Genomic DNA, 14820 nt, shown 5'->3' on the forward strand with positions numbered 1-14820 from the left:
AAAGTATTGAAAACAAAGGTAAAGATTCAATATCGGCTAAAGAAATTAAGTGGATATAGATGTGAGTAATAATATTTCAGTAGTTATTTCGCGCTCTGCATTCGCATATATAAAAGTTTATTTACTAATGCATAAGATGTTCGATGAGAAACACATGTTCCTTAATTCAAAGCTATACTCCTGAAATGAAATATAAACAAAAATGACAAATGAAAAGTATCTAGTTTAAAACTAAAACCAAATACGTCAACTTTTGAATTTTTTTTTTTTTATATTTCATTTCTTAGTAGTATATGAAAAGCAACAAAATCAAACTTTAAATTAACACACATTGAAGTCATTCATATATGCATTATTCAAACTCAAACTTTTTATTAATAATATTCCCGACATTTATATTTGATGTTGGAGTTGAGTATGAAAATAAGTATTTGGCATAGAAATTGAAGATTAATATGTGAAAATTGCATAATACCAATCTCATTTTTTTCTTTGTATCCAACAAGTATTGTTGAGTGAAGACATTATAGTCACACGAAATAAACCTGATTTCAAGTGTCCAAAATACAGAGTACACACACAAACATAAAATGGAAAGATGGTGAAAATTGAAACAAGAACAAAATAAACGTAAAACGAGGCTGAGAGAAATGCGGTAAAGACGCTTTTGAAGCCAAAGTTGTGACAAAGTTGACAAGGCAGAAGGACTGGAAGAAATCCTTTAAACTTGAGAAGCAAGAGAAGAAGCATTCCGCACAAAGAAAGGAACAATACTGCGATAAACAGAGCCAGTAGTTATTATCAAGTGACTGGTTTTGTGTCTTTCCTTTGTTCAGATTGTATAGACAGACTCTATAAAAAATAGGTACACTTACATCCTATGACATTAACTTCAAAAAAACAGGGCCATCAATACAAAATATAAAGATGCAGCTGCCTCAGCAAACAATTTCATGTTAAAAAAAATTATGCCAAATGATTAGTCACTATTTGCAGTCAATTTTGTTAGAATTGCCTCTGCATAATGAAAGTGCTAACTACAAAAATCGAACAAGCTTTGTGGTCTGCCCACCAAATGATAAAGTAACAATCAGGTTAAAGTGCTACGTCACAGACCCATCATTTATCTTAAGAAAACCTTAATGACAGTAGAATAACTTTTAGCAAATAATGTCCTTTCAATCTGGTTCAAACAAATCTGCCCCATATGGCCTTGGGTTATGTTTGGAACGACAGTAAAGCAAGGAGAGGCAAGGTATGCCTTGCTTCAAATGGTCTTCGGAGGTATAAAATTCCAGGGAAGATGATAGAAATCTTAATATATCTTAAAACAATACTAAAAATAATTTTTCCAACTTCAGACAAACACACTACATTTATTTAAGGTAAAAGCTTGTGATGGTTTTTATACTTCCAAGTAAGCATACCTAACCTCCACGGTTTTCCAATATAACAAGAGTTCATGCTATCACCCTACTCATATACACATTCAAGACAATTATAATATATCAAGGTCCACTGAAATAAATCATCAGATTAAAATGATCCAAAATTTAGTTATTACCAAAGAAATTAAGCAAACAATTATATGATAGTTATTGTTCTACACAAAACTGGAATCTGAAAAAAGCAAATCAAATTAGGTTCATGATATAGAACGGATCCAACAAAAGAAAATCTTGAGATTTGCTTCTAGGTACGGGCTGCAGGAGCTGGAGCTCCAGCGGGACGAGGAGCTTGACCAGGCTGGCCAGGACGAGGTGCATCATCCTTGAAAAAGAATCAAATAAACCAATTAGACACCACTAACTGAAATATATACCATACTTACGAATTATAAAAGAAAAGTAGCTACTGATCAACCACTTCCAACAATTTCATAACCACAGAATTAAAAGTCTTTGTACAAATATAACACATCTCCAAAAGAGAAACATGGAACAATTTAGAATCATAAAAGAAAAACAGGTACTGGTATCAACAATTTATAGCCACAGAAACAATGTGTATTATTCACGCAATTTTAACACATCATCACAGGGTAAACTGAATGTTTGTTAACTGACTGCTTCTTACTCAAAAGCAATAATTCCCATCTTTAACTGAAAGAAAGGCTAATCAAAATATGAAATTAAAATTGGGATATTTTGAAGAAGAAAAGTAATAGATGGGTTGTGGCAGAGGAAGACGGCTCTCCTATTTGATTACTGGCCTTCAAAATCAAATTTACAAATGACTACAACCTTCAAAAAACTTGAAAAGAAACTGACACTAACAACAGTTTACAAAAGGATAGCTAAACATTTTTCAAATATCTAAATCAAGTAATCAACTACATAGTGTAATCAATATGCATATTGGAAGGTCAAATTCTGCTATTTTAAACAGCTGTTTCTGCCATGAAACGCCTTGGCACCACTATCATTCACAATTTGGCTATAACATAACACTGTTTCACCCCATTTGATAGCACTCTTTATAAAAACCAAATCCAAAAACGAAACAGACAATTTCAATAAGAGTGGGGTCAAATCTGAGTTCTTTGCATTGTCATAAACCTCTCTCCACACAAGATTTCAAGAAAAATTGTAAAACTCTACTAATTATTACAATAAAAAAAAAAACAAGCTTTTGTTTATGAACCAAATTAACGTAACCACAAACTTATTAAACCCTTTTGACAAAAACTAAAAAATAAAGAGAAACAATAAAGAACAAAAGAATTACCCTGCGCCTAATGAAACGCTGTGGAGGCTCACGCTTCCTCCTATCAGTACGAGATCTGACTCTCACAACATGAGAGTGAATGGCACAGGAAACACAATACTGCATCTTCACATACAGCTTAGGAAGAGTGTATTCTACAAATTACAAAAAACACAATCAATAAATTTAAACAACAATAGACATGCTATTTTAATTTCAATAATTACAACAACAAAAAATGTAATGAATCACATAAATTAACATAAATATGACATTTTGATCAATAAATTAAAATAAAAAATAAAAAAGAGTAAAGGACAATACGATCATAAACACAAGCTTCCTGAACATCTCTAACTGCAGCCTGTTCGACAATGTTCCTGACGAGAAAACGCTTGATTGCTTTATCCTTAGGGCAGCATTTTCCACAATTGGAGCATCGGATGAATTTGACATGACCACGGCCATGTTTGTTGCGACCTCCGTTCCTACGTTTGAAAGTCTGAAACAAAAATTGAAGTGTGAGTAAAGGAATTGGAAGATACAAAATGTCGAGAGAATTGGATTGAGATTGAGATAGAAACCATTGTTGCAGAAACTTGGAGTCCGCCGCAGACGTTAGGAGTGAGATTAGGGTAGAGCCGAACGCCTACTTAAACCTATTTCATATTTTGGGATATATGTGTAAGTGTAACTAGTAAATTTGTTTTTTTTTTTTTAATAGTAATAGGGACAGTGAAACTAAATACTTTTTTAGAATTTATCAAGATGTTTTACAATTATAATTCAATTATATTTTATTAAATATATTAAAAATTAATGTAGGACAATATAATTAAATTAGTAGAAAATTGATAATTTTATAATTTAATATAAAATTTAATAATAATAATAAATATTATTTATATTCACTTAAGTAGACTGACCTAATAGGTCTAAAGTATATTTTTTATAATTTTTAGTTTGATTTTTAGTTAAAATATGCTTCTAAAAATTATTGATTATCTATTTAAAAAATTCTGATCTAATTTGGATTTATCATAGCTATGTTGTAGGCATATCTCCCATTGTGCACCTTAGGGTTACATTTTGTAGATATAGAGTTGTGTCGAGTTTATTTATATAAACTAAATTACTCTTTTAGTCACTTAGCTTATTTTATGATTTCATTTTGATCTCTTAATTATTTTTTTATTTTATTTTAGTATTTTAATTATACTTTTATTAGTCAAATTGATCTTTTCGGTTAATTTTTGCAAAAAAAAATTAATTGTTGCTAACGTGTCATTGAGGGTAGAAGACGTGGAAGTAAAATAAAACAAAAAATAAATTAAAGGACCTAGAGTGAAAAACAATTTTTTTCCTCTTTTTGTCCTAATTTACAATTTTTGATATATGAAAATGTCTTGTAATTTTCTAAATTAATTATTCAAATACCAACATAACTTATTAGTAATCAAGATCAAAATCCACAACCATTTTTAACTTTACTTAATGAATTTGATGATTTCCTTAGATAATAGAAGCATAGTTAAAGGTTTAAAATGGAGCGAAAAATAGTAAGAAGACAAAAATAAAACCATCAAATAAGTTAAAAGAACTAAAAGATCAATTTATCCATTTATATATAGAGAAATATTTATATAAGCACAACATTTAAACAACACACATAAATAAATAAAAATTAAAAGAAAATGATTTAATGATTTCACTAAATTATTTTTCTTCTAGTTTATTTATTTAGGTGCTTGTGGCCAAACATTTTTATTTGAGATTGTGCTCATAATTCTTGCTCTCTTTATATATGACAGGTATTAGCTAGGGTTTGTTTTGTTTTCCGGTTTTCACCCTGCAACTTTTTATAATAACACCGTGCTACTTTTTAAAATGTGTCTTTATCATATCCAAAAGCTATAATAATTCACATCTATTTGTTTTGGGAAATCTTACCCAAGTAAAACCTATCAAAGTTCAAAGGCAATAATAGATCTAGATATATACCATATCTGCGACCTAGGTTGCTGAATGTTATTATTGGCTTCAGGATGAAATTAGGGTCTTACAAACGGTTGCTAAGTCATGAAATTGAAGACAGCTCAATGCCTTTTTATAAGGCAGGTTCTTTTTCAAATCATAAGTTGAACAAGCTTTTTTTTCAAACTTCAGACCTGTTCATTAACTATGTTTATTTTTATCAAATCAATAAGTTTTTCCAAGGCATAATAGAAAAAACTTTACTTTCATATAAACAATTCCATTCAAACATGCACTGATAACTCCTACTTGTTCTTCCCACAAAAGAAGCTTAGTTAGAGAGCCAGAATTTCACGCAAGAGACTCTTATTGGAACAAAGGTATTACATCCAAGAAGAAGAAAAAAAACAGTAACTTATCCGAATATCAGAAAATCCATACGGCATATGACCATCTCAGGTATTTTACTACAAGGAATGCAGCCACATTGCGCTCAAGGTTCTAAAGTCAAGTACATGAACTGTTACTTCTTAGAAAATGACCAACACCCAAAGGAAGATCTTAACTATTACTTCACATCATTTTATTCCATCTCTAACCGCGCTGCAAACCTGTTGTCCCAAGTTCCACACCAAGCAGCACTTTAGACTAAGAGCTCTCTTTCTCATACACTTCACTGGCGTATTTCCAGTTAATAACTTTCCAAATGTTCTTCAAATAGTCTGGTCTAACATTCTTGTACTGCAATAAAAAAAAACAACAGCATACATAAGAAAATCCTAAGAAATCCAGTGTACCTCTAGGAATCTTTGCAATTTAGAATTAGAACCACTTTAAGTAAAATATGAGCAATTTTTGCAATTTTTTCCACTTCTACTATTCAAAAATTACTGGAATTTAATCATAAACCTCTGAAACCGACGAGGGCATTATGCCATCCTTTGATCTGTGCCTCTTTATTTATTGTTTGGGTTAACACTTTACACTAAGTTCATAAAGCAAGATATTTTCACAATCACGGTCAGGAATATCACGATGCAAATAAAATTTAAAAAGTGGTGGAAAAATATTTGAATGTCAAGTTTCATGATGAAGATGTTCACAGCATCTACTTTGTTGAAATAAATATTCTACCCCTTTAAAGTTTTTGTCAGAATTCATGTGGTCTTGGTTTTACTATGTCTCAAGAATCCAGATAGTATTCGTTCTATTGAAACCCCGTGTAAAAGGCAAATTTAGTTCATTGTCGTTAGTTTGTTCACTTTAGATACCATGTTTGTATGTATTCATATTATATGGGTCTATGTTTGTTTAGGTTTCAATAGATCCCTAACACATGTTAATGCAAGAAAAAATAACAGGCTGAAGAAGAGTGAGGTAAATTGAAATGTTAGGCTGCAGGTGTATGAAGAGAGAGAGAGATAGAGAGAGATTGGAAAAAATGGAAAATAACACTGAGAAGAACGTGCCAATGGAAAGAGTAGTCAATATTTTATGGAATCTCGTAAGTCATAATCAACACACTGAGAAAATAAACTATGATATTATATCACAACAGCAATTATGCTGTTAAAAATGAACTGCCAAGTCCAAAATTTTACCTGTAAGTAGTAGGCATGTTCCCAAACATCTATACCAAGCAATGGAACCAAACTTGGTCCTTTAGTAACCAGTGGGTCCTGCAAATAAAATGTTCAAAATTACATCTATAAATACATGAACCAGAAATGATTTGTATGCTGAGGATAAACATTATTTACAGAAGTTCAAAATAATGAGCACGAGGGAAGGGAAAATTTGTTAACAAGTACCAATTTTTTAATAACCTAAATGTCGTCAACATGGTAGCCTCCACATTTCAGAGTCCAGATGTGAAGAAGATTGCACATGGAAAATGTTTAGTTATATATTCATTTGGTCATTCCTAACAATGTCACTAAATTTAAAATGGGTGCCTACACCATTTTTCTTCTGAGATTGAATTGAGTCCTAGAATTTAAAAAAATTGTAATCAAGTCCTTGTAATTAATAGCCCTTATAACATAAAATTGAACTGACATGGCTAAAACAACTTTTATCACATGTAAGAAAAAAAAAAGAAAGAAAAATATCAGATAGTTTCAGCACCCTTCCACTATAAATCAGCAACGGATTCAGAGATATAGTGGTTAAATAGAGCCAGAGAGAACGTGATCACTTGAGGCCTGTTGGTTATTTGAGGAATGGGTCTAGAATAAGAAAGAGTAGCAGCTAAAGAGTTGGATCATAAAAAAATAAAATGAAAAAGACACAGATTCAAGAACTCATAGAAGGAGGAGTGTTGTCTCAAAGATAAAACTAAAAGAAGTTCAATGTAAAAAGGAAGCCAAAATAAATTGTGGCGAGATACATAAACTTTATTGGTATACACAGCTACAAACTGTTTGATATTCATAACATACATCTTCTCCACCCGAAACACAATCTTTAGATGGAGGTGAAATAATTTATGGTGCTAGGCTAGAGACTTGACTATACATCTTTAGAAATGAATGTAATGCCCCAAACACAATTATGAAAAAGTATAGAAAATTCAAGACAAAGAGCAAAACTATAGGGATTGAATTTATAATTATGACTATAAATAAGATCAAAGTCTCAAAACTCAAACCCAGATTGTGGAGATATATTAATATATAATTGAGCATTATTTAGAGCTTTTCCCATTCTTTTGAGAAATCAGAAGAGTTAACAAGAAATCCAAGGATAAGCGACATATGATCTCGTCGATTTAATGTAATTAACATCAACTGATGATAGTAGAAATATATGGTCAAAGGATCTAGAATGGTGTGAAATAAGATACAACAGAAATATTAATTTAGCTGGAAAATGCCGGAATTTGTAGCAAAACAAAAACAAGGAAATGACTTTAATTTTAAATTTACTACCATTTTTCTTAAATGAGCTATGGCTGATCTATTTGCCTCTAAGCGTCTAGAGAAAAAGGAGGATGTTTGTTGGAGGTGGAAGGGGAAGAGAGGCAGTTTACCTGGTTTGCAGTGGTTTCAACCACAAGCCTCTTCAATTCTTTGTCAAGACCAAGCCACTGGCAATGCAATACAAATTGGTTAAAACAAAACATGGCACTTCAAATAAAAATAGGCATTGAGCTCTAGTAATACAATACAATACAATAGAATACACGCTGGAAATTTCAGAATCCACAAAACTCACCACCCATCCTGACCCTTGAAGGGCTGCACCTTCTGCATTAATCTTTTGTATCAATGCTTCTAAAGAGCCAAAATGAGTGTCAATGGCCCATCCCAGAGAATCCCTTGGTGGTTCACCACCTCCTTCCTGCACAAGGTGTGAAGTATAAGAGATAAAATAACCACTGAAAACAAAATGGTTTCATCATAGCACAAACTTACACGAACAGGAGCCAGGTTTTTCCAGAAAATAGAATGGTTGATGTGACCTGCAGGAAATAGTCATTAATCATATAAGAAATAAACTAAGCCATATATAAATCATGGAAAATATTTCCATGCTACTCTGAAAAGTTTGTTTGGTTCATTTTAAAACCAGGCAAAATTTCCCTCAAAAGGTAATTGTGAAAGTGAAACCCCCTTCTGATTACAAGCATGACGGCAATAATACTAATAATACAAAAAAATACAAAAAAATACAAAACAATAAAGCGTATGAATCAAACCTATAACACAATAAGTTGCTTTCAAAAATCACTTTCAATTCAACTGACATCACAAGAATGTGAGTGGAGCAAATTTCAATCAACTACTTCTATAGTACATATCAGCTATTATCAACAAAAAAGTGAACTAACGTATCATTCAGAATAACCTAAAAATAAAGCTGCAATTAACTATTCGTGAATCAAATTTTATTTCAATTAACAAATAACCAGAGAATGAAGAAGAAAAAAAAAGGGGGAAACTAACCTCCGCCGTTGAACTTGATGGCATTCTGAAGCTTAACGGTGGTTGATGAATCGGCTTTACCGACGGCATCGTGAAGCTGTTCGAGAGCTTTGTTATAATTGGTAACGTAAGTCTGGTGATGTTTTTGATGATGGAGCTGCATGATTTCGCCGCTGATGACAGGCTCCAACGCGCCATAGTCGTAAGCGAGATCGGGTAGCGTGAAGACATGCAAGTCACGGGATTGAGTTGATGCTGCTATGCCTGCAACAATTGGGTTTGGATCATTGCGGAGAATAGAGGTTAGGGTTTTTCTAGTGAATAGGGTTCGAATGGCCATGGTGAAAGATGATTGACAATGTAGGTTCTCAAACAACACTGGAGTGGAGGATTAGATGATTCGCTGATGGTGGTGAGTGGACTCTATAAATGAAATATTTTATCGGAAATTTCATTAAAATATGATGATAATGGTTACTCCTAAAAAAGTAAACTTTGAAATAAATTAAATTGAACAATTATTTTTTTAGAGTAATTTATTATTTTTCTTAAATAAAATATAAATAAAAATAATAATTAAAAATTAAAAATTTAATATATTTAATTCAAAATTAGATCAACAAAATTAATTTTTTAATTAATTTTTTTATTTATATTTTATTCTATAATAATATTCTTAATTTTGTATTTATGAAAATTAAAATAATTTAATAAAATTATTTATAATAATATTTTATCAATTTGTGTAAACATGAGAGAATATGAAAACTTTTTAGAGCGAGGAAGTATTTTGTTTATAGTTAACAGCTCAAACTTTATAAAACCATTATCATTTGGTGTTAGTTCTCCTCTAAATAAAGAGTAAATATAAAAAATTATTATCCAAAAAGAAGAAACATAAAGACAAAGGGTATATAAGTTTATAAGTACAATGGATATAGACTATCTATTTCTTTTCAAATTGGATGACTCAAAATATTATATTTTTTAATATTATAAATAAATGTAGAATTAATATTCACCTATTCTAGAAGCAAGTGCTTTATACACTTTATGATAACACTTCAACTCAATTTTTTCTCATAATAGATTTATAGATATGCATCATATATAAGTACATTAATTTGACACCCTATTATTGGTGGTAGTTGACAGTGATCAATCGGAAACGGAATTATGACGTTCTACAATGATCGATAGTAGAACTCCAACGACTTCACAGTAGTCGACCGTCTTCCATCACATATTATTGATTTATAAATAAATAGTTTTTATAATTTTAAATAATAAATAAAGTTACTTTTATATTTTAAATATTTTATTGGAATATCAAATGGTGTACACTAAATATGAGATGAATAACAAAAATTACTATTTTCTTAAACATGAGGTTGTTCCATCATATATGTAACCCTCTTTTGTTATATATATACCATTTCCATAAACAAATATATTGAATGCAGCGTTGATGTACATAGACAAATGTGTTCAATGTGTTGTGACGTTACTTGTTATTGGTAAGGAGTTTGAGAGTTTGGTCAATTGATTTGATGATAAAACTTAACTCATACCCTAATGATTATGGTCAACTCTTTGAGGTCGAGTAACAATTGGTTGAACTTAATACATGAATTGGATTGACACAATTTGTTAGCCTCAACACAACAGGAACAATACAAGCTTTATCAAGTATAATATGACATACCTATATTACAATAAGGGTATAAACTCGATCACGATGAAGGTTTATGAGTAGTGTTGAGCCTTTTGAGGCTTCACATTGATGATGAACAAATGGGCTCAACTCATAGTAGTAAAAGGTTACCATCTTTGAGTTGAAAAATGTCCAAAGAAGGTACTATATGCTTCTTCAAAAAAAACTTCTAGACTATACCATCGGTCCATAGTCAAACTCTCGGAAAGCAAAATAAGTTCAGAAAAAGTATACATTCCAGAAATAAATGTCTCGATAGAGTTGTTTTGAGAGAAAAAAATATGATGCGGAGGAGTGAATGTACAGGAAAAGATAGGATCACACAATCAAGCCAAGATGTAACTAATACCAAGAGAAGAAGCAGAAACAAGAGAAAAAAGTTTGGATATGTATATAAAATTATGAATGTAATAACATGATGTGAAAACATCACCAAGACCTGTCAGCTACTGTGAGCCATATTTGTGGCCAAGAGAATTGCAACATGACCATATAATTGCTCTTCTCCCTAACATCAATATTCAATAGTTGGCAAACGATTCACAAAATGCAAGAGTAAGAGAGTCGACGCATTTGGAAGCACTTCCTAATTCCATATGGTTTATGGGTTTTAACCCTCTATAAAAACTATAACTGCTTCTTGACAATGGTTTAACAAAGCTCATAAGCATACTAGTCTTTGTCTTTGCTCCATACAGGGGACTTATGTCCAACACTATCAGTCACACCACCACTTCCTTTTTCCATATTAATGAGGGGATCAGATTCACCTTCTCTTGCCTGAAAATATTTTTACAAAACAATGTCACAGAATGTTCTTGTAGTAAATGATAGTGCAAAGACACGAGGCTCATAAAGTCAGTTGAGTAAAACTAACCTGGGATGCTTGCGCCGCAGCTTCAACAGCTTTTTGCTGATTCTCAAGATTACAATAGTAAGAATATAGGATCATCCCAACCATGGCCAACAAAATACCCATTATGTTTCTCCAGCTGAATGGGTCTTGGAGCAAAGTATAACCAAATGCCAACACAAGGCATGTCTTCAGGTGTCCAAGAACCTGATAGGTGACTGGAGATGTCTTTCCAATTACAAGAAATGTACTAAAATTGACAGAAATTGAGATGAGACAGGAAAGAACTATGAAAACCTGTAAAACAGAAAGAAATAATGAAGACACGAAAAACTATAAGAGTGTCTGCGTGAATAAAAAAGAGGAGGAAGCTAAAGAATATTTTTTAACTCTTACCGTCACTTGTGTTGTGTACTTGAAACCAAATACATTTTGGTCGGTCAAAAGTTTATCAAGATACGGACCAGAGATTAAGAGGGTTGCTGCTTGATATGGACATGATTGATATAGAAGCTGGGTGGAAGAAACCTTAAACTTCTTCTGGATAGTGTTTGTCATCTGAAAGCGGCTAGTTAAGGACAATATATAAAAATAAATAAAAAGCTGATTAACCATGAAAAATTATCAGTCAACCATTTTTTGTAAACCTTTCAAGTGCAATAAGGAGATATATTTCTCCTAATTGACAAAAATGAGAGTCTCTAGATAGAAAAGTGGCACTGCTCAAAGACAAGCAGAGTGAGAGCAAGAAGCTTGCAGGTTAAAATGAGAGGGTAGGGATATTCTGCATGTTAAACCTTTGTGCATTTCATGAACCTTAGAACAGGTTATCGTCTCAAGTGTCCAAAGGCAAATGCATGAAGTTTCATTCCTTATATTTTTTCTATAAGCCAAAAATATATATAAATAAAGGAAAAAGAACAAAAACCAGGTTTCTTTTCTATCAGCTAAGTTTCTTCCTTATATAGTTAGCGGACTATATCATCAAAAACCATCTTATTGGTGAAGAAATAGTGCACAGAGAAATAGGTTCAAAACTTGAGTTTCATGATATATAGTTCTATTCAATGTATCACAAAACTTATAGTACTGATACAAAATTTAGGCGAAACTAATTGTTTTTAAGGATACAATCTGAGCAACACATGTTGTAATCACTGCCAGCAGAGATAAGCAAGATCCCAGAGCATTCAACTGCAAATCTGTGACTGTTGCAATCCCAACACCGAGAAGGAGGATAGATAGGGAAAATTGAATTCTTTTACTGCAATGACAATGAAAAGGAACAATTAATATAGTTTACAAATTACAATAAATGGAAAAAAACTATCAAAGGCAGCTATGCTTAGACATTAATAATGAGCAAGAGTGCACGACCACCGGATAACATGATACTTCAAGTCAAAAGAATGAGCCAGGGAGGAAGTGGAAAAATCAAGAACAAGAAAGAAAAGTGGCAAAAAAAGGTAGGTTAATAGGCAATTATTGACTGATGCATACTTTACTGTTAAGATATTTAAGTATATAGCGACAAACAGTCGTAAAAATCATAGTACAGAGAGAGCTAAAGTAAAACCTGAATTTCTTCCCGAGAAAGAGGGTCTCCAACAGTACAGTACAAGGAATGATTGCAAGCTTAGTCATCTGAATACAAATATAAGAGACGTTCAAAGTCAACAATAATCCGATCAGCGCGTGAGAAAAACAGAACCATAACAGACATCCTTACTTGATAGAAGCCGACAGAATTGAACCCCAGGCTCAAATTTAAAAGCCCAATTGAGATTCCATTTAAAATCCCAAATCCAATTACGGCTTTCTGCTCAAAAGGCTTGTGCTCAAAGAATCTCATTTTGAGTGCCAAATGAAGAGAACAAAATGTGACAAGTAGATGCCAGCTTGTCAAAGTTGTAGCTGCATGAAAGGACTATTTTAACATGTAATCCCAGGCAATACACTGAATTTAAAAGAGAAAGCTCAAATTTTCATATAAAAGAGAAATAACCCAAACCATCAGCATATTCATGAGGTGATAAGTTTACCTCTTTCATGAGTAGTCTAAAAACTGGCAAATGAATTAGTGAACAATGTTAAAGAATTATAATGTTCAGGCACTACTAAAAATTGAATCAATAATAATATTCTTTAAGAGGCAACTTATATATTATTCCCATTATTCAATTGCAGGGTCAATTTTGGGAAGGAGGACATAATCCTTGATTTGGTAACGGTTAACGAATACGACAATAATCTATACTTCCAAAGTGCCAATATTTAATTCAGAAAAAGAAGGGACGCCAACAAATTGACTGATTGAATCACATTCCCACGAAGAGTATCTAGGAAACTACACTCCAAACATAAAACCAAATGCAAAATTGTAAAATTCGACAAATCCAACTAATACTTCTAGTTTTACTACTGATGTGATAGGTTGAGTTGGTGGAAAAAGATTGTTGAACAAGAGTGAAAAATGAAGTACATTTCATTTCATTTTCCACCTTCTCGTGTTTACGATGAACCAACTCACCAAGCAAGTTAGTGTAACTTCCATTCCAAAAAGTCCACCTAAACAACCAAGCACACCCTAAATGAGTATTTTGCCTATATCATTGGTTTATCATCCGATTTAACGCCTTCCTTTCATATTAAATGTTAATGATATATAACACTTAATTGTAACTGTACATACAGAGTCAAGGGCAACCTTTCAACAGTGTCAGACTTATCAAGTAATATGAACCGGCGAACTAGTATACCACATGGAAAATACTAGTATAGCAGAAGGCAAAAAGCTTCACATAATAAGGCAGCATAGCAGCAAGTACACTGAAGCAAGCAACATCGAAGTTCCAACAAAATATGCAAGAGTTGTAGTTTAGATTTAAAAACATTAATTAAATTCTGAAAACAAATCAAATCATAAAAAACAAAGCTCTATTGATGCTAATATTTAGAACATAGAAGTAATAAAAATTATTTTAAACAAAAAAAGGAAAAGTTACCAAAAATGAAATGAAGTGAGCTCATGAGTGCCTTATTGCAAATAACAATGGAGACCGAAGAGATGACAGAAAGAGTCAAAGCGCCGACAGTCCCCAGCTGAAAACGTTCTCCTTCACCCATCTTTGTGTTTTGCTCAAATACCTAAACAACTCAAAAAGTTACCCAATTACAAAAACAAAAAAGGGAGAAAGTGAATCAAAAACATAGCATACATTGAACATCAGAAACAGCAAAAAAACGAAATCCAGAAAAGAGAATCAGAAGTTTACCGAGAGAGAAGCAGGTAGCGGGATTTATGGGGAAAATTAAATTGAAGAGAAATGAGTGAAAGCGGGGGTTTGTGATTTGGGAGAGATTTAGATCGAATCAAGTGAAGAAGCAGGGGAATTGGAAAAGGGAGGTAGAGATTGATTATTATTTATTTGAGTTTGGGTTTGGGTTTAGGAATGTTGTTAAAAACCATGGTTGGTGTGAACAAGAGCATTGTGATGCATTGGAGAAGAGAAAAGAATAGAAGAGAAAGGTTTGGGAAGTGCTACTACACTATTTATGTACGCGCTTGTGTTGTTTACATCAACTGCAACCGTGATCGACCAAATAATTTTTTTAAAACGAAAAGCTAGATACCACTACAAATACAC

General features: G+C 32.3%; 3 protein-coding genes across 3 annotated transcripts; all 3 read right to left on the reverse strand.

The window, feature by feature from the left end:
• Positions 1-1506: 1506 nt before the first annotated feature.
• Positions 1507-3443, reverse strand: LOC101514047 (small ribosomal subunit protein eS26x). Its single transcript, XM_004502791.4, has 4 exons — positions 3291-3443; positions 3031-3208; positions 2728-2861; positions 1507-1770 (listed from the first exon to the last, which is right to left on the reverse strand). The coding sequence occupies exons 1-4, from the start codon at positions 3291-3293 to the stop codon at positions 1693-1695; spliced, it is 393 nt and encodes a 130-aa protein (XP_004502848.1). The 5' UTR covers positions 3294-3443; the 3' UTR covers positions 1507-1692.
• A 1483-nt stretch (positions 3444-4926) lies between these two features.
• Positions 4927-9041, reverse strand: LOC101514373 (superoxide dismutase [Mn], mitochondrial). Its single transcript, XM_004502792.4, has 6 exons — positions 8628-9041; positions 8097-8143; positions 7897-8022; positions 7712-7768; positions 6282-6359; positions 4927-5421 (listed from the first exon to the last, which is right to left on the reverse strand). The coding sequence occupies exons 1-6, from the start codon at positions 8944-8946 to the stop codon at positions 5329-5331; spliced, it is 720 nt and encodes a 239-aa protein (XP_004502849.1). The 5' UTR covers positions 8947-9041; the 3' UTR covers positions 4927-5328.
• Positions 9042-10689: 1648 nt separating this feature from the next.
• LOC101514699 (UDP-xylose transporter 3-like) lies at positions 10690-14760 on the reverse strand. Its single transcript, XM_004502793.4, has 8 exons — positions 14449-14760; positions 14179-14320; positions 12903-13087; positions 12750-12817; positions 12305-12437; positions 11570-11731; positions 11198-11470; positions 10690-11100 (listed from the first exon to the last, which is right to left on the reverse strand). Exons 2-8 carry the CDS (start codon positions 14297-14299, stop codon positions 10993-10995), a joined length of 1050 nt encoding a protein of 349 aa, XP_004502850.1. The 5' UTR covers positions 14300-14320; positions 14449-14760; the 3' UTR covers positions 10690-10992.
• Between the last annotated feature and the right edge of the window lie 60 nt (positions 14761-14820).

The sequence above is a fragment of the Cicer arietinum genome, chromosome 5 (assembly GCF_000331145.2).
Source record: "Cicer arietinum cultivar CDC Frontier isolate Library 1 chromosome 5, Cicar.CDCFrontier_v2.0, whole genome shotgun sequence".
Lineage (NCBI taxonomy): Eukaryota > Viridiplantae > Streptophyta > Magnoliopsida > Fabales > Fabaceae > Cicer > Cicer arietinum.